The sequence below is a fragment of the Electrophorus electricus genome, chromosome 10 (assembly GCF_013358815.1).
Source record: "Electrophorus electricus isolate fEleEle1 chromosome 10, fEleEle1.pri, whole genome shotgun sequence".
NCBI lineage: Eukaryota > Metazoa > Chordata > Actinopteri > Gymnotiformes > Gymnotidae > Electrophorus > Electrophorus electricus.
Genome location: NC_049544.1, coordinates 2665001 through 2685000, shown reverse-complemented (window position 1 = coordinate 2685000; position 20000 = coordinate 2665001). Strand labels below are relative to the sequence as shown.

Genomic DNA, 20000 nt, shown 5'->3' with positions numbered 1-20000 from the left:
TTTTTTTTTTTTTCCTATTTGAGTGTCACAGCATCGTACAAGATGATGTTATTTATTGGGGACGCTGTCGGGATTGAAAAAAAACTTAAGGTTGTGAAAAGCTGATGTTGTTACTTTTCTGTTGTTAAAATGGTTCTGAATTGTTCTGATGACCATGTTTCTCTTGTGGGAGTTTTTGGAAGTTCTGAGTGAGTGTGCTCTTTTAATGGTTCCTTCCGTGACTCCTTTCTGTCTCTGCTTTGCAGTTGACAGCTCAGTCGTTGTCTGCTGCTCAGGTGCAATGTCAGGTGGACACGGACCTGACTCAGTTGGGGATGAGCCTTGTCCAGATGGAGGCGGGGCTTTCTCCCACACAGGACCGGCGGAAAGTCCTGCCCTCCTCCGATGCTCCTCGCGTCCTCTACCAGTGCGCTGACTGCGAGCTCCTTTTCGACGCTCTCTCCTTGTGGCAGCAGCACCGCAAGATGGGCTGCTGCCAGGTGCCTGGCCCGGGCCCGGGGGCAGAGCCAGAGGTGGATCAGGGGGCGGAGCACATAGAGACAGTCGCTGCCTTTCAGCTGCAGCCCCCCGCAGCTGACGCCGAGCAGGGCGAGTGGGCTGAATCGGAAGTGAGTGTGGAAACCTCCGCAGAGGGACTCGCAGAATTGGTGGAGAACGATCCAGAAGAAGTAGTCAAGGCCGTGCCTTCGCTGCTGAGCTCGGCGAGCAATGGTGACCGGCCCGAAACTGAGCATGAGCCGTCGGAGGTGCCGGCCACGCAGGCTGCCGGAACGGCGGTGGAGCCCCTGGATGAGCAGAGCCCGCCAGTGAAGCGGCGGGGGCAGAAGAAGGCGAAGCTGCTCTCCAGCCTGCTCTGCGTGGAGTGTGGCCAGTGCTTCTGCCTGGTGGCAGAGCTGATGGCGCACCGCAAGACAGCGCATGGCCTGCGGGATGCCATCCATCGCTGTGGCGTGTGCGGCGAAGGCTTCATCAACACCACCCTCTTCCTCTATCACCGCAAGCAGCACCGTGCCCAGGTGGAGGGGGTGCAGCGGGAGGCGATCTCGCCCGTGCAGCAGCTCTCCACCGCCCTGCTGGAGGCGCCGGGCGAGGGCCTGCTTCTGCTCGCCACCGCCGGCGAGGGCCAGAGCCTGATGGAGCTCGCCGGCCTGGGGCAGGCTTTGCCCGAGGGGGTGCCTGTCGCCCAGGTGGAGGTGGAGCTGGACCCTGATAACGCAAGGGTGGACGAGGTCCAACAGTGCGAGCAGGAGGTGGAGGAGAGCGTGGAGGCGGAGGTGGAGGGCGTGGTGAGCATGGAGGTGGAGAACACCGAAGAAGTGGAGGCTCAGGCACAGATCGAGGTGGAGGCAGAGCAGGAAGCAGGGAATGAGGAGCAACTAAAGGATGGCGGTGAAGGGCAGGTGGAGGAGCAGATGGAGGAGCTGCTGGAGGTGCCAGCGTCAAACACGGGCTCCTCAGCTGGCCCCAGTTTCCTCTGCAGTCAGTGCGGGTCCTCCTTCAAAGCTGAGCAGGAACTGGCACAGCACCGCACTACCGAGCACGGCCTGGCAGGGGCGCTGCACACATGCGTGGAGTGTGGGCAGGAGTTTATGAGCACTACTCAGTACCTGTACCACCGCAAACAACACCGTGGGAGCTCCTCCGTGGGGCTGCTGCCTTTCCCCTCCACCAGGCTGACCTCGGCGCTCACCGCTCCAGCCAAACAGAGGGACATCATCCTGCTGAGGAGATCAGGTCAGCTCCTGCCCGTCCATGACTCGCATCACGCTTAAACGCTTTTTACAAAGGATGTTAGATTTTGAAACGTTTTTGGTAAATGGACAGAGATCATCGAATAAGTTGTTATCTGGGGGAAAATTTCAGTACATTTACATTCAGTACATTACATTTCAGTACATTTTGTGTCCAAGTTGGACACTAGAGCTTTTAAAAGGGCTTCTGGCAGCCGTAACAGGAAAGCAGATGCGCTTCTTCTTGATCTACACTAAAAATAGATTTCTCTGTAGTATATGTATACTGACTAAAAACAAACCATTTTGCAGCAAAGCCGTGTCTGACTCCAAAAACCTCTGACTCTCCAACCCCCCTCTCCAGAGCCGCTGCGGGTGGCGACGTCGATTGAGCCCTCGGCCCCTCCTCCCGACGCCGCGCTGGAGGCTCCGGCTAAGCTGAGCCGTGACTGGTCGCGCACGCCGCTCCCTCATGAGTGCCCGCATTGTGGGCTGGGCTTCACGCGCCGTGGCCTCCTGCGTGAGCACGTCTTCCAGCACACGGGCGAGAAGCTCTTCGGATGCCACGTGTGCCACAAGAGCTTCCCGTCCCCGGCCAGCCTCCTGCGGCACGGCCTGACACACGGGGGGTCCCGTGCCTTCTCCTGCCCCATATGCGCCCGCGCCTTCTACCAGGCCACCTCACTCAAGCGCCACATGCTCACGCACGAGGAGGGCACACCCGACAGGCGGGGTGGGGCCAGGGGTAAGGGCCGGGGCCGCTCACTGGGGGACGGCCGTCTGCACGTCTGCCCCGACTGCCCGGCCAGCTTCAAGCTGGACTCCCAGCTGCAGACCCACAGGTGCGTGTGACGGGGCAGGGACTGTAGGAGACGCTTGGCTAAAGCACTACGTGTACTAAAGCATACTAACAATGTTCACAGTATTACAACTTGGGCCCCATATTCTTCTAACGTGGACTATCTGTAGTCCAGATATGTTAGCACAGTGAGTAATGGAGAATGACCCAGAGAGGGAGCCTACTGACCAACCCACTTCCTGCTCGTCAAGCCCCGCCACCAAACCATTAATCAGGTGTCATGAGCCTCAGCTCCAGATGTTGCGCTTCAGAGCGAGAAGGCTCAGTGCAGGCTTGGTCAGCTACCCTGCGCTCTGTAATGGGAAGGAGCGTGTGTGTGTGTGTGTGTGTGTGTGTGTGTGTGTGTGTGTGTACTAGGCATGTCCAGAGCCCTCAGTGGAATTCCAGAGTGTGTTGTCGGTAGAAGAACTAGACCACGTGAGTGTATGTAACGTGGTGCTAATGGTCAGACGTGGAACACATTACCACGTGCAGTGGAGCGTAAGGTGTCCGAACATGGTGAAGAGGGACTTATTTCTTCTTAATTGCATACGTATTACATCTGATGATGCGGACAATACGAGACGTCCAACAAATTGTTCCCTGTGGAACATGTCTGAATTTTTAGTAGTGGTTTAAAAAAAAAGAAGTAAAAATTGTCTGCTTGTCTGGAATGTGAACTAATTATGTAGTGGCCATAAGGGTCAAATCTTAGAATATGGACTCTAATCGAAGGTCAGATGGTGCTAGTCCACTACCAATATTATTTTTTATTTCTAATTGTATTTCCCCCCTGTTTTGCTCTGTTTGATGCGCTTTCCTTTTAAGAAAGATGACTCCAGGCTCCATTGCCTACATCTGGCTGTTCTAGTGGTGACGGATCTGCTCTTTACAAAGATGGTCCACTTTCATTACAGCGCAGTCAGAAATGCGTATAACAGCAGTCCAGCCGTAAAGCATCACTACTGAAGGCGCCCCGGCTAGTTAACACAGATCATTCCATGCTGAAATGAAATAAAGTTTCCTTTGTAGGGTCTGTGGGTCTAGATTGGGGGACCCTCCCCCTGTTGTTGAAGGTTCTTATTTTAGATTGGTTCAGACATTAGTGTAGTGCTGTAGTTATCCTCCTGTAGTTATCTTTTCGGGGATTCAGGCCAACAAGCCTATTTTTTTTGTACTAAAAACAGCAAATTCAGTGAGCATCACTAGGGCATTTTGCATTGTGAAAAATTTTATTTTATGTAACAAAAAAAAGTGTTATCTTTTCAAGTAGAGGTTTGAAAAACGTTTTAATAATTGGGTCATATTGTGTTTGTGTAAGTCTTCCCTATTTCGATACACGTTTAATCATTTATTAGGCTGCGTGTACAAAAGGAACGGTTAAATAAAGATGACATAGTAATGGTATGTGACGGAGCAACAGAGCAATCGTTTGCTTAATAATGTCACTATTAAATCATCCCAGTGTTGGATAATAGTCTGCCTGCCTAAAGCTAGTGCGTGGTAGCCCTCTCTCTCTCTCATCACTTTTATGTTGTGTGCTTGCATTAACAGGCTTCTGCACACCAGTCACCCGTTCCCCTGCAACACGTGCGGCCAGGCGTTCAAGCGTCGCAAGGAGCTCGACCTGCACTCCCTCATCCACCAAGGTCAGAGGTCAACCCAAGAGACACACCTCCCAGTCGGGCTTGGCTCGCATAAGCCGCGCACGAATGAACGTAGCCGCACACAAATGCACAGTGTGAATGCTGGCAGGCTCGTCCCTGCCTGGAACGGACACACACTGATGCAAGAGGCGCACACGATCCTGTTTGGCTGCAGGCTCAGCCATGTGTTCACACTTGATTGTTGTTATGTACCAGTTGCCTCTCTTGGTCCCTCTCGTATACACATGCACACTTGCGTCTACAGAATCATTAGATGACTGTGCTCTCATTGAGCTCGACTCAGGCAGAACTAAACAGATAGGGTTAGAGGTCACATTGATTAGGTGCACGTATTGATAAGATCAGCTGCTGATCAGTCACTTTCGAATCGGTCCAATATCAGTCACACCAGTGTGTGCAGCTGCGTGGGCGTGCGTGTGCACATGCGTGCGGGGTGGGTGTGCCTTTGGAAGAGAACGTGAGAAGATGGGTGTTAATTGGTGAGAGGGGAGGTAAGAGTCAGGTCAGGCTGGGTTTGTGCTCTGCTGTACGGGTGGAAGGTGAGAGCCAGGCTACTAGTGGGAGCTCCACCCAGGAGCAGGAGAGCCTGGCCTTGCACGGGCTTCCACGATGGCTCCGTTTTCGGATATCCTTCTCTCTTCTCACCTCTCCAGATAAGGCGGAGTTAGCGAAGTGGGTTAACAGTTCTCTCTCCATCTTTCCCCCTGCCCAAGATAAGAAGCGCAAGGTGGATTTTTGTGTTCTGTTTAAGCGGCTCTCCTTCATCCGTTTCCCTTTTCTAGATAAAGAGTGTAAAGTGTATGTGTGTGTTGTGCATGGAGTCCCCCCCCGATAAGGTGCGTGGGTGTGTTAATGGATGTAGTGCTTTTGCTCTCTCTCTCTGTCTCACAGTCCTTCTCTCTTTCTCTGTTCTCTGTCTGTCCGTAGGTAAGCGATCTATAAAGTGCATGTGTGTATATTTGTAATCCTGCGCTGTCATGAGTAGATATTTTGAATGCGTGTGTTATTTTAACATCCTTCCCCAGACAAGGAGCCCAAGTCGTGTCCCAAGTGCGGCTCCCAGTTTCTGAACCAGGCCGTGCTGGACCTACACCTGCAGCGCTGCACGGGCGAGCCTCCACCTCAGCGCCGCCGCTACAAGGGCCACGGGCGCGGCCGCGTGGGCGGCCAGCTGGAGTGTGACATGTGCGGCCACCGCTGCGTGACGCAGGACGGCCTGGACCTGCACCGCCTCTCGCACACGGGCCAGACGCCGCTGCGCTGCCCTCTGGCACCCTGCAGGAGGCGCTTCGCCTCCAGCTCGGCGCTGGCTGAACACGTGTTGTCTCACTGCCGCGGCGCCCTGGGCAAGCGCAGCGCCCCCCGCCGCTACACCTGCGACTACTGCAGCAAGGAGTTCGCCTATGCCTCCACCTTCGCTGTGCACATGCGCACGCACACCGACGAGAGACCTTTCGAGGTGAGCTTACACCCCCCATCATATATTTTCCTGGAGTCAGACTTTGAAAGTATATCACAACATATGTACAACTAAAATCTGACTGACATCACAGGGACTACAGAGAGCATGCCGGCTATTCTAACACTTGTGCAGGTTTATTTTCAAACTTTGTACACTCTTATTTCATATATCCATTTAGGATGAAAACCCTCGTGTATTCAGACAGATTTTATACAACTGTAAAATGCTTAACGGGTCAAGAAGTAATCGCAGTGTAACCGTGTTGAAACGTCCAACTTTAACTGATTCAGGGTATATAAAATCACACTCCTGCCCAGCCATCGGTGCCACCTTCCTCTGGCTTTGTGGGTTTTTCATCTGGTGTGTAACGAACAACACAATTTTCATTGTTCCGAAAAGGCTTTTTGGGTCTGGTTCATGTGACTCTGAGGGCTATGTGATTACATGAGGCAACGTCCCGCAACCAGGTCCCAGATGAGCTACCGTTGACTCTGCTGCACTGTCTGACGTTACAAGTCGTTCCGTGTATGCCGAGAGGATTATTATTATCAGATCAAGCAAATGATTCATAAGGAATTGACACAGTTGTTCAGTCTGCTACCTAATTTTCACGAGAGTCCATTAGTCTAACTCGATTGTTCTTCCCATGGTCGTTAATTGACATTGGATTTGTCCTCATAATACGTTTAAAAAGCACAAAAGCACAAGGCTTTGATTTCAAGCGAAGCGTTAGTCATTCCCATTACGATATCAATTACGACATGTAGGACACAAATTATTTTTGCGAGCAGCTCTGTGGTGCTTTTGTACATCTGATTTTATCCCACGAATATAATTTGTTGAAATATCTTCCATTAGAGGTCCATTTCCTTTTTGCTGCCCCCCGGTTGCTCTGCGGCACCGACCAGCCAGCTCTGACAGAGGCCGGGGGACTAGATAAGGGCTCTGTTGCTCACGTTTCCACCTAGATGCCAGTCAGGCTTGGAGAAGTGAAACCCCAGATACAGATTCAGGCGCCCCACCTGGGGAGCGGCAGCATGCTGCAAACATCAGTCGCTTTAACTGAGCCCTGAAAAGGTGGGAGAGTTCCTTCCCGCGTGAAGTTAGCAGCCAGCCAGGGTTCGCTTGCCCTCTGTGAGACTGTAGCAAGTCCAGACGCTGGCGTGGATGTCTGGGCGTACTGGAGCCTCGAGGTGTGCTCTGCAGGAGGGCCTATGCTTCAGGAGTTTGTTTCTTTGCAGTGTAGCTAAATTGGGCCACACTGGGGCAAAAAAATCAACTTGTATTCCAAATAATATGCACTTTTGACATTGACGTTTTTGCAGAGGCAGTACAGTGCCAAGTACTCAGATACAGAGTCCTTGCTCACTCTGCCGCGCCTGGCCCTCTATCCACTGCTGCTCCCTCTTTCCTGCTCTCTCTCTCTCTCTCCATTCCTTCTCTCTATTCCCTCACTCTTTTCCTGTCACTCTCAATAAAATTCCACTCAAATGGGTGCATTGCAAAAGCATCAGTCTACATCTTCTGTTATTCCTTTAGAAAAGATCATTTAAGATGTTGTTATTAAAAAAAAACTATCAATGATATATTGCATATTGTCAATACACTTTGTCTACAGTAAAGTACTACACTGTAATGCTGCTATAGCTTAACCCCCCCCTTCTCTCTCTCTCTCTCTCTCTCTCTCTCTCTCTCTCTCTCTCTCCCAGTGCAAGCAGTGCGGGAAGCGCTTCCGCCAGCTCCCGCACCTGCAGGACCATGAGCGCATCCACAGTGGCGAGCGCCCGTTTGCCTGCTGGGTGTGCGGCAAGAGTTTTAGCGTGGCAGCGCGCCTGACGGAGCACGCCCGCGTACACAGCGGCGAGCGCCCCTACGCATGCCCCCGCTGCCCCACCGCCTTCCGCTCGCGCCCCAACCTTGACAAGCACATGCGCCAGCATGCTGGCGAGCCCGCCCCCCCGCCAGCCACCGTGGCCGACGACAACAGTGCCGCCGTGCAGACCATCCTGCTGGTGCAAGAGGCGCCGTCGCCCACGACGACCGCTGCCACCCTGCCGCTGCTCCAGGATGGCACGGTGGTTGCCGAACAGCACACCCCCTCCGTGGTCTTCCTCCACCCTGGTGTCGGCATGCCGACCGTAGCGATGCCAGCTATATCGTTGGTTGAGGGGCAGGAGGTCCCGCACACCATAGAATTCATCATAGAGGAGACCGTGTAGAAAAGGGGATGGAGGGAGAGAGAGGTGGAGAAAAGAAAGGGGAGGATAAGGGAGCAAATGGAGATGAGAGAAGGAGACAGTGAGAGATGGAGCAATTTGCAAAAAAGGGGGTGAGGATGGCCTCAGAAAGAGAGGCAGAAAGGGAGAAGGAGACAATGAGCTGAACTCAAAGCCTTACAGGAGTGTATGAGTGTGAGTGTGTGTGTAAGTAAAAAAGTGTAAGAGAGTGGGTGATGATTAATTTAAGAAGCTGTGCAGACCTACTTACCTTTTTGGTCTTCATTGGCAGTAGTGGACAAGGACACGTTTCAACTACTCTGAATTAAAAGGAAGGCGGTAAAATCCGCGTTTGAGCGCGCCGTTTAAGAGCAGTGTACATACATTAGCCTTTATGTTCTCACTATGTTTCCTTTTGGCATGTGTGGTCCATAACATTTGTAGTGTGTTTTTAAATAAAAAGACTATATCAGTTTGGCCTCGTGTGTTATCTTGTAATTTCTTTTTAATTAAAACACCCATAAACACGCGCTTCTCTCTGGTAAACACATTGAGTCGCGTCCCTTTCACGCGCCCTTCACGTGCCTAAGGTAAACCATCACCTCAGGAGCTGATGCTTGGACAAAACGTAGTGTTTATGCCGTTTTATTAGGGGTCGTGTAGAAACAGCAACCTCGTATAACTTTTTTTTAAAAAAAATCTCTGAAATAGACGAGAAGACACGTCCTGTGCTGACGTCTGCACCTTTGCATCAGGCGCATACGTTTATCCTCGAACGTGTTATTAATCAGAGACGCTATTAATACACGACCACGCGATGACCATGAAGCGCGCTGCTGAGGTCGCGCGAAACCTCCTGAGCCGACACTACGCTCGTGCACTACTGCACCCTTCCAGGTGTGTGGCTGCGCGCGCGGGGGGTGGCGCGTGTGATGGATGCATTATTTCAATGGCCGCGCGCCACCGAGCTCTCGGGCTTCGCGCTCACGCCGCCACTTGTCTTGTGTTCGTCGGCGTATGTGCAATTAGATGCCACTTAAGAAAGCGCTTTACTGACATAGTGCTTTGGCCTTTGGAAAGGCGCATCGCATCCGCTGGTTTCTTTGGTCGGTACTGTGATAATGTGATAGCTGTGCGCGAGAGACAGCTGTTTGGCCCTTAGCAGACATTGCATCAAGTCGTTCTTTGTGTACAAATGTTTAACTTCTCATTTATCACTGAGTCAGTATCCACACCCCCCCCCCCCTTTCTGCAGTGTGTTTCTCTCTTTGCTGAGGTGGCTGTACCTGCTATGACTTTGACAAAGCGTTTCCCCTTGTGTACTGCTCTCGTGTGTGTGTGCGCTAGAGCCTTGCAGCAGTGTGCGCGAGCAGCTGCGTATTTTGCACGAACGTTCCCTCGATGCTACGAGCGCAGACTGCGTGCTCGTTTGCGAGTGTAGTGCACGAGATGAGGGCCATTCATGTTTATCCTTGAGCAGTGGCGGAACGTGTGAGGCGCGCGTGCGTGCATCCTGTTGATGTGTTTGCCACGCTCGCCTGGCCTGCCTCGTCACCTCCCTCGCTCGGGCTCTCACTCTGGCATACGTTCACCCCTCATCCTCTCCTGTTTTGTTCACCTTGGTTCTTCCCCTGTGCATTTCCTCTCCTCCGCCTTTCCCCTCCTATTTTCTCTCTCTCTCTCTCTCTCTCTCTCTCTCTCTCTCTCTCTCTCTCTCTCTCTCTCTCTCTCTCTCTCTCTCTCTCTCATTGATAGTAGAGGCGATGTGACCAGAATACTGAGTAGCTAATCATTATTCCACTAGTGAGCCACAGTGCACAAACTGAATGGCAATTTTGCTGGCCTCTCTCTCTCTCTCTCTCTCTCTCTCTCTCTCTCTCTCTCTCTCTCTCTCTCTTTGCCCCTCCCTCGTCTTTCTCCCCCTTTCCCTCCCTCCTTCCCTCTTTTCCTCCTCCTCTTTTTTCCTCTGTCCCCCGCACCCTCTCTCTCTCTCTCTCTCTCTCTCTCTCTCTCTCTCTCTCTCTCTCTCCCTCACCCACACCCACCCCTCCCTTGCTTCTATAGCATTGCTCCATCTCTCACTTTCCCCTCAGGTTTCTGAGTTGTCTTGGCAAAGGTTAACATGAAAACCTCAAAGATAGCAGGATTACGGGGCCATACAGAGACTGCCACGCTTATTAGACCTGCGTGTAGAAATTAGGCCTTCCACACATTCATGTCCTCACACTGGGCTTTTATGCCCGTGTGTGCTTGTGTGTTACTGTGTCAGTCTGAGGGCTGTGTGTGTGTGGTGTGGTGTAAAAGGGAATTCTATGTTGATGGGGCTCTGGTGCCAAGCTGAGGCAGAGAAACGACTGCTGCCTGAATACTGAGGGAAGAGATGAGAGGAAAGCCTGATGTGCGTATGTGAGAGAGAGAGAGAGAGAGAGAGAGAGAGACCGCAAGAGAGGGAGAGAGGGAGCGAGAGACAGAGCACCAGTGAGAACGACTACCGCATGACAACAGGTGTAAATAACAACAGTAATTAAAGAGACGCGTTCAAGGGTGTGTGTGTGTGTGTGTGCATTTATTGCCTATTTCAAGGTTATTACGAAAGTGCTGTGAAAAACATAATAGGGATGACAAGAAGAAAAATTGTTGAACAGCAGAGTAATAGTGTGATGTGCTATAAATATGAAAAACATGGGATTTAGATGCGTTCACTATTAGTGCATAAATGTCTTGTAATGATTGTTTTGCGCATTATTTCTAAGAAATTGGAGCTCCTCTGCACATCGCCCGTAGGGCTAACTCATCTACTGATGGTGAACCCGGCCGGTACCAAACGTAAACAGTGGACGTGTAGCTCCACAGTAGCTTCACTGTTATGCAAACGACATGGTCTGGTAACCCACCGGAGCTGCGTGTGCATGTGCATGTATGTACAGGCGTGTCCATGCAAGTCATGCTAGTTTACACGCGCCGGGCTGTGCATGCGTGTTTACAGGTGCATGTGCAATCCTACCCTTGGACCAGATCTTCTATTGCTGTTTTTTTTTTTTTTTTTCTTTCTTTCATTTATTATTTGAATGCTGAGCTCCACGGTGGAGAGTGGGAGGGACGGGGGAGTGCTATTCGTCTTTGAGGAATCAGCGAGAGAAGGGGAGCGAGATGGAGAGAGGAGGGAGAAAGAGATGAGCGTTTTTTTTTTGTTTTTTTTTTTTCTGTAGGAGGGAGCGGGCAGGAGCGTGAGCCGATTGGACTAAACCAGGAGCAGAGGAGGTATGGGGGATGAGCTGAGAGAGAGAGAGAGAGAGAGAGAGGGAGAGAGGGAGGGAGAGAGAGAGAGAGAGAGGGAGGGGGTCGGAGTCAGAGAGCGAATGCAGCTTGTGGTGCCCTGCTGTGGAATTACAGCGGAGAACATTACAGGGGTCCTGAGAGACAACGCTCAACCAGCGGGAAAGGAGACGAGGGAGGCGAACGCGTCCATGTGGACAGCCGTGAGCCTTCCAGCTGCCGGAGACGCAGTGAGGAGCCACGGAGGAGGTCAGCGGCAGGAGGAGGAGACGCTCCAACGTTCTCCCCCGTCGTACGCCTCAGCACCGACTGGACCGTGACACCTTCTTACTGGGGTCGTTGCCTCACAGTAAGTGTGTGTGCATGTGCGCATCTGTCTCTGTGTGTCGTATTGCATCACGGCCATGGCCGATTCACACTTATTACTCTGTTCGTCATGTAGAGTCCATAAGACCAGGAGGAGGGAACGCTGATTGACTTCTGTTGTCTTGCCTTTGAATTACCAATACAGAGGGTGCCATACCATTAATTCTCTCTCTCTCTCTCTCTCTCTCTCTCTCTCTCTCTCTCTCTCTCTCTCTCTCGCTTCCCCCTCTTTTTGGGCATGTGTGTGTGTGTGATGCCGGTGATTGGTATTCTGGAAATGGTGTGCCGTGATCCAAACAAGCTCTGTTCTGAAGGACTTCACAGAGCAGGGTCTGTGTTAACCTGTGGAGGGAGGACTAGTCCGCACAGCTTACAGCTTAGAGTTTTCCATGCCTCTCTCTCTCTCTCTCTCTCTCTCTCTCCCCTCATCCCTCTCTTTCCTTCTTGTTTTTTCGGCTGCTCTCATCAGCACACTCTGAGCATTTGGTCTGCCATTGCTGGCCCTTCTGTTTAACCCCAGCCTCTCTCTGTCTGCTGTCTTCCTCCCCTTCTTCTCTTCATCCCTCCATCCCACACTCTGAGTCAGAGAGTGCCATCCTCTGCTGATGGATCTGAGAGGGATCAGGCTGCTTTGCTTTCAGACGTGGCTGTGGTCCGTGTCTTCTCAGATGTCCTCATCAATCGCTCATTCGCTGCTTATGTACGGTGGACGCAGGGGTCCCTCCTGTTGCTTAGCTAACGGTGCGCGTGTGTGCATGTGTGTGTGCGTGCGCATGTGCCTGTATGTGCGTGTGTTTGCGTGTGCACAGCTTACAGCTACATCTGACTTCGGATTCGCTTATAGCTTTAGTCATTCTGACATTTGTTGCTTGGTGTGTGTGTGTGTGTGTGTGTTAAGAACACAGCGGTCTTTGTCAGCTCCCTCAGAGGCGTCTTTCTCATGTCTGATCGATGTGAACCCTGTCCTCATGCCACTGTTTCTTCACACCCTGTTCTTACAGACACACACACGAGATAAACATGAGACTTTCCATGTTGGCACTCATACACGGTGCTAACAAGCTAAGTGGTACCACAGGTGTATAGCTGTGCGTTGATTTAACACAATACTCAGGAGAGCTGTAAAGGAGGTCGTTGAAGATGTCCACATCTCTTCATCTTCACTCTGACTGTCTCTCTTGTTTTCTCCACCTCTCTTTCATTTGCTTTTCTCTGGTTCTCTCTTTCTGGTTCGCTCTCTCTCCATCTTGCTTTGTCAACAAGAACAAGTGCCATGTCCATCTCACCCTGTCTAACACACAGAGAGCTGCGTCTGAGTCGTGCGTGTGTGTGTGTGTGTGTGTGTGTGTGCTGTGGTGGGGAGTGCATGTCTGTCCAGGAAGTGATCATCTTGAGGGAGCAATAGAGGATTGGGAAAGGGAGCACAGTCTGGAGAAGGGAACAGCGAGGGAAAAGTTTGGTGAGGAGAAGTGGAATCTGAGTGCTGGTATCCCCTGGGGGTGGGGTGTGGTGTTGGTTGTGGGTTTGTCTTCTCACTCCTCTCTCCCCCACTCACTTCTTATTAATAACTGATCATTAGCATGAATGTTTGATGAGGTATTTTTGCTTTTCACCAGACTGATGAATTAAGGAAGTGAAGACCTGTGGTGAACCTTTGAACTCTCTGCTGTCTCTCCTCAGGTTTTAACGTCAGGAACCACCTCCAGCCTGTTGAGAGGAGGTCCTCTTCTGGGAGAACGCCAACCTTGACCTCTGCTCACACTAGTCAAAGGGATTGTGGTCACCATTGGCATGGAAACGTCATTGTAAAGGCAGGAGCTGCTCTCCTCTGCAAGAACCCTCATGCGTGTGAGGAGTGCATGAGACCGCGGGATGTGTTGAGGTGTTAATGTTCTCGGATGCCTACGATGCAACAAAGACCTCAATGAGCGGAAAAGAGGCTCTTCGGTGCATTTTTCTGGAACGTTCCCTGGGTCAGGCTGTTATTGTTTACTCGGATACTTGGCTCCGGTAAGTTTTTTTTTTTTTTTTTTTTTATGTGGGGACAGCATCTTCCAGGACATGCCTGAGTGTTTCCTTGAAGCAGGCACATGTTTCCACGGATGACAGTGGCAGAACCTGAGTTTCCTTCAGGCCTTCCAGCTTGGAGAGAGGACCATAATACACAAAGGATCAGAGACGGAGATCGTCGTGGCCAGGGGCCGCAGTGCAGGGCAGAACCGTAGTGCCGCCTGTGTGTGTGGCTCAGAGGGAAACGTGTGCTTGGAGGTGTGTGTGACAGCGCGCACATCTGTGTGTGCGTGCGCGCGCGCCCGAAGCGATATGTAAAGGCAGGGGAAGGAAGCCAACAGGAAGAAGCAGCTAAACGCGTGTGTGTAAACGAGCGAGTGCTCGCGGGTGGGCCCGAGCGTGAGCAGGAGTGAGACCTCGCACACGCACGCCGCCGTGACCTTTTCCGGGTGCGAGTTGATGTTTTCAGGGAGGAGGAGATAACATCTGCCGGGGAGACGGAGGCGGAGAAGAAGAGCGGTGTGCCGAAAGTGTGTGCCGTCGTCTGCCTGTCCATTGTTTGTTTCCAGTCTGTTGTGCCCTCCCTTCTCACATCACTCAGAATCAGCTCAAACTGAGGGGACGAGAGAGCAGAGAATGAGAGAAAAGGACCAGGCTGCTGGTTTCCAGTTCCATGTCTATTGCTGGTGTTGGTGGTGCCTGCCCAGGCTGCACTGAGCTGAGCTGTGTGGGGAAGGCTCTTTTTATGTGACCCCCCCCCCCCCCCCCCCCCCCCCCCCCCCCCCCCCCCCCCCCCCCCCCCCCTTTCTGCTGGATCATTACAGCACCACTGCAGTTGAAAAGCGCCAGACTTCCACGGTGCTGCTCTCCTCAGCCTCCCGTTAAAGACCGGCTGCCGGTCCGTCCCGCCAGAACCGTGATTTTCCACTCTCCCTGGCCGCAACAACGCATTCCCGGAGAGGACCGATTTTGCCGGCCAACCCCCGACACCCATGGCGGCCCGCTCTTGACGACGCATGCTTCACGCTGTAAGTATGCAACTTTGGCTTCCCTCCCTCCATGAGTGTGTGTGCGTACGTGTGCGCGTGTGTGCGCGTGTGCATGTGTGCGCGTGTATGTGTGTGACCAGTGATCAAATTTTAGATTATCAGACACACTCTTCTCCAGTGAAGGCCTAGACAAGGATTTGTTGGTGTTCTCATGTTTCCTCAAGCGTGCACACATCAGTGTGTGAATATGTGTGTGCACTCACCTGTGTGTGTGTGTTCATGTTCACTTGCTTGACTGCTTCCTTCAATTTGCTGTCCTGAACCACCACTTATATAAATTACTGCAGAAAAATATATACAAACACTCCCTCTCTTCTCTCACTTTATATATATATATATATTTTCTTCTCCATAGCTCCCTAAGAGAGTGCACATTATAGTCATTTGCACTCTGCATTATCTGACACTCAGTGTGGATGTGCCCTTAACCACGCCAGTGAGCTGTGAAGAACACCTACCCCCAAAACACACGTACACATACACACACACTTTCCCAGTGAGCCTGCGCTTGGAACCCCCTAACCTCCACCTCCACCTCCACCTCCACCCCACCTCACCACACCCCACCGCAGGTCCATGCTCCATGAGGACAGAGGCGGACTCTAGCAAAGCCTATTAGCGCAGTTTCTCCAGACAAAACTTATACACGGTTCGCGCGCAGATGTAGGGAAGCTCAAAGTCTGTCACTGTAAGGGAGGATTTCTGAGATTTGCTCTAGGGAACTAGAAGGGGAAGTCTCATACGCTTTCTTTCTTTTCTTTTTTTTTGAGTCAGTTTTTCCCATTTTTTTCTGCAGTGTTCTGCTCTAAAATTATGATAAAGGAAAGCATGAGAAGATTATGGCAGATGACTGTTTATAGATATGTGATGTGCGATGGGGCTTCTGGTGTAATGCCATGGCACTGGTGTGCGTGTGCGTGTGCGTGTGTGTTGTTGACACAGCCATTTTTAGCACTCGTAAGGCAAAGCTGGAGCCCATACAGGCCGCTCATTAGCCATTGTCGCTGCTGCATTTACCCACCTCTCTGATGTTAGCCTGCTCTGTTGCCATGGTGCCAGGCCACTGTTGTTTACTGGCAGGCTGTGGTTACCGGGAGGAGCTCAGGTGTTGGAGATCATAAACTCTGTTTATGACAGACCTTACATAAATTTTAGCAAATGCCGAACCGAGAGTAAAGCAGGCAGTTCCTGAAAGTGTTTCTCTCACATAAACCAACCAAATGACCTGCGTCATGGTGTTTATGGGCTCACGTTACAGGTGCCGCCATTCCTCGCCGTCTCTGGCCGTTCAGAGGGATGTAAATGTGATTCAGCGGCCTGCTAGCATGTAGCTTTGCTTTAGTAACAGCCGCCAGCTGACTTGCTCCCTGTAAAGGATAGGGCTTGACAGAACGCCTGTGCGACGCTGTCCAGAGAAGAGCAAGACCAAGCACCGTTCCCCCCCAGGCTCCGGGACGGTAACCCGGGCCATGCGGCACCACGCGGCGGCGTCCCTGCTGGTCAGACACCTGTGGTGGCGGCGGCCACTGTGGGCGGGGAGCGGGATGTGCGTTAGCCAATGGAAAGTAATAAGAGGCTCTCCTCTAAAACCCACGCCACAGAGCTGCCAGCCCCGAGTCTGGCTGCAGTGAACAGTGGCTCACCCAGTACAGCTTTACTGCAGTATGCTCTCTGAGCCAGTGCTGATGCTCCTCTCATCCACTGACACTCATCTCCTCCCCCTACCCCTCATCTCCACTCTTCAGCCCTCCACCTCTCCCCCGCCCTTCGCTCCTGCCCCCTCCTCTCCTCTTTCCTCTCCTTTCTTCTCCTCTCCCATCCTCTCCTCTCTTCTCATGCACTGATTGGCTCAGACAGAAGCGTTAAGAACAGTCCTGTTTCTTAAGATCCTCCCATCATTATACTGTAGCGAAATGTCCCTCATTCCATAGATTACGGAAGTTAATGGTACAGTATAAACTTTAGTGGAAGGCTATGAATGCCCTGGTGTGTCCTGGGTACTCGAGGTTTTATAGAACACCTGCTGTGCTGACGTCGACCTCCAGGCATCTGGAGTTGCACAAGGGTGTCTAGATCAAGTAGAATTTCACTGTGGAGCACAATGAAGTGAAATCTAATTACATCCCCATTACATGCGAATTGGGAAGCTAAAAACTGGAGAAGGCATGTTTGAATCATTGCCAAGGTCTGACATTTGCGTTGAGACTTCTTGATGCAAATGATTTAATTTGAAAATGTTCTTTCCTCCCTCAGGATGGTTGAAGTGCACACATGAGCAGTTACATCTTGTTGTTTCCCCCCAAAAAATGTTTCATAAACTCTCAGCCTAAACCAGAGCCCCAAGCACCAGCCATCTTGCATCTTACCAGTGGGAGAAACTTGTGTGTTGTCCTACAGAACAGATATGGTGTCTGAGTGCTAGGGTGGTACAGACTAATGCTTGTTATTCACTTCTGCAGTGCTGTCATGCTGAAGCCTGCTCTATACAAATGAAGCCTCACTAAAGTGTTCGCTGTGTGCCATGGGGATTTAGACCCCTTCCAGGAACTGCACACCACTGCTTGGTGCTTGTTTTGATGAATAATGGAAATCGTCTAATCCAGCAGACAAAAATTATTTTGGTAATTTTGGTATTATTATACAGATTAGTTTTTAATCATATAAGGACTCACTGTGTTTTATATATATATATAGTCAAATGTTTAGACACACCTAACTGAATGTATGTTTTTTTTAATTTTTTAAATCTCCATAGCCTTAAAGGCATTTTAATCAATTTGAATCAATATAAATTTGTTGTTTCTAAAACAAATAAAAATAGTTGATAGCCTACATATAAATTGATGACGAATCCTGGAAATCTGTCTGTCTATATATATAAGATTTGAGGGGAGTAAGTGCAGAGGGTTGTAGTATTCAAAATTGTAGTGAAGTACACAAGTTTTCCAGAGAAACTGGATGTTTCATCACCTGTGCAAGCAAAGTGCTTCTGAATTTATAGCGAGAGGAATTGCTTTATGTCTGAGAAATATTCAGCATATATGTGAAGATTTCTTCAAGACATCACAGGCAGTAGCCTCATGAATCTGATTAAGAGAACACCAAGAGAGAGCAACACTGTGGTAAAGAGTAAAGGGGGGCTTGGTTTTATCAAAGTATCTTATCTTTGAAGAGTCTTCTAGATTGAGGAGAGGGAAGGTAGCTAGAACTGAGGGGAATGTGACAGAATAGATGTCGAGGGCAGCTACAAGTACCTTGGATTCTAACAGGCAAATGGTAAGAGGTCACAAGGAAAGCAACTATAGCCACTATACCTACAAAGAGTGAGAGAATTCCGGGAATGAGAGCTGGGAGTTCTGGGAATGGGAGGATCTGGGCTATCACCTCCACTCCACCAGTCGTTCGTCAGATACCCCGCAGGCATAACAAGCCGGTCTAAGGAGGAGACAGAAGCCACTGACATCAAGACAAGGAACCTCCTCACAATGCACAGAGGGTTTCATCCCAAATCCAGCACTCCGAGTACACTGCGCGGAAGGAGGGGGGTGGGAGAGCATTAGTGAGCGTCGGAGCCACTATCCAGGATGAAACAAACAAGATCCAGGAATACACCAGACTGTGCAAAGATGTCTCTGTAACAAACCGGGACATAACAGCAGGATGCAAGATGCTAGCAGGCAGAGCGTACAAGTACGCCGTAACCAAGTGGATGGAGTAGTGTACAGATGTGACTTGTGTACTTCACTATAATTTTGAAGATCTCTACATCTCTTATCACAGTCCACTGCAGTTACTCACCTGGAATCTTCAGATATACACTCACTGGCCACTTTATTAGGTGCACATGTTCAACTGCTCATTGATGCAAATATCTAATTATCCAATCATATAGGGGCAACTCAATGCATTTAGGCATGTAGGCTGAAGTTCAAACCAAGCATCAGAATGGGGGAAGAAAGGTGATATAAGTGACTTTGACCGTGGTACAATAGACAGGCTGGTCTGAGTATTTCAGAGTATTTCAGAAAACACTGATCTACTGGGATTTCCACGCACAACCATCTCGAGGAAGAAAATCTCTAACAGAAAATATCCAGTGAGTGGCAGTTCTCTGGGCAAAAATTCTTTGTTGATGCCAGAGGTCAGAGGAGGATGGCCATAGCGGTTGGAGCTGATAGAAAGGCAACAGTAACTGAAATATCCACTCGGTACAACCATGGTATGCAGAAGGGCATATCTGAACGCACAACACGTCGAACCTTGAAACAGATGGGCTACGGTAGCAGAAGATCACACCAGGCACCTCTGCTGTCAGCTAAAAACAGGCAACTGCACTTTGCTTCAGTTCATCAAAATTGAACGATAGAAGATTGGAAAAACGTTGCCTGGTCTGTTGAGACTCGATTTCTGCTGACATTCAGATGGTCGGGTCAGAATTTGGTGTAAACAACATGAAAGCATGGATCCATCCTGCCTTCACGGATCCGTCCTGTATCCGCGGTAATGTAATGGTGTGGAGAATATTTTCTTGGCACAGTGCACCAAATTCCAAATGAGCATCACTTAATCAACACAGTCCACCTGAGTATTGCGTCTGACCATCATGTCCATTCATGACCACGGTGTCTTCTGACGACAACTTCCAGCAGAATAATATGCCATCACAAAGCTCAAATCATCTCAAACTGGTTTCTTGAACATGAATTCACAGTCACTAGATCTAAGTTCAATAGAGCACCTTTACCTTGTTTTATATATATACATATACATACATACACCCACAGTACCAGTCAAAAGGTTAGACACACCTGACTGAATGTGAGGTTTTCATAGTCATTTAAAGGCACTAAAATCTAATGGTTTATGCCTAAATTTATTTTTAAAACAGATTTGAGTAGTGAAGCTTAATAACCTATGTACGAATTGAGTTCCAAAACAAAATATACATTTACATATAAATATAATAATAATAATAGAATTAAAAAATGTAATTTAATTGTATACACTCCCTCAACAAATAGTTTTCATTAACAACTTTAGTGTTTCACCCTACACATCTGTGAGAATTTCTTTAAGACATCAGAGATGCCTCATGAACCTGGTTAAGGGATCAGCAAGCATATGTAAAGTGAAGAGTGGCTACTTAGATATTTGGTTAAACAATAACAGTATTTGTTTAAGAGAGCAATCGCAATTGCAGTGTGTAGCAATATATTCACAATATATTACTTTGTCCATATTGATCAACCTTATTGCAAACTTTCTGGGACCTGAGAACAACATGAGAAGGATGTGTGTTCATTGGGTTTACTGGTTTACTGACAATTCTGCTGAGGACAAACTCTATTTAAAGAAAGATAAGAGATGAGTCAGGACACTGCTATCA

The 20000-nt window shown here is 50.0% G+C and overlaps 2 protein-coding genes across 7 annotated transcripts in view; both read left to right on the top strand.

The window, feature by feature from the left end:
* znf574 (zinc finger protein 574) overlaps positions 1-8374 on the top strand; it is a 13638-nt gene extending 5264 nt beyond the window's left edge. For all 4 annotated transcript variants that reach the window (XM_027019473.2, XM_027019474.2, XM_027019471.2 and 1 more), the window contains exons 3-7: positions 246-1734; positions 2095-2572; positions 4123-4217; positions 5261-5694; positions 7407-8374. In XM_027019473.2, coding sequence (XP_026875274.2) covers positions 246-1734; positions 2095-2572; positions 4123-4217; positions 5261-5694; positions 7407-7916 — 3006 coding nt within the window. In that variant the 3' untranslated portion in view covers positions 7917-8374. The remainder of the gene's footprint in view (positions 1-245; positions 1735-2094; positions 2573-4122; positions 4218-5260; positions 5695-7406) is intronic.
* Positions 8375-11260: 2886 nt separating this feature from the next.
* Positions 11261-20000, top strand: part of grik5 (glutamate receptor, ionotropic, kainate 5) — a 53797-nt gene continuing 45057 nt past the window's right edge. For 2 of the 3 annotated variants that reach the window (XM_027019461.2, XM_035531015.1), the window contains exons 1-3: positions 11261-11538; positions 13236-13565; positions 14390-14593. The gene's annotated coding sequence lies outside the window, so the exon portion shown is untranslated. Of the gene's footprint in view, positions 11539-12836; positions 13015-13235; positions 13566-14389; positions 14594-20000 lie in introns of those variants that run through there. The other variant, XM_035531017.1, reaches the window with a different exon arrangement.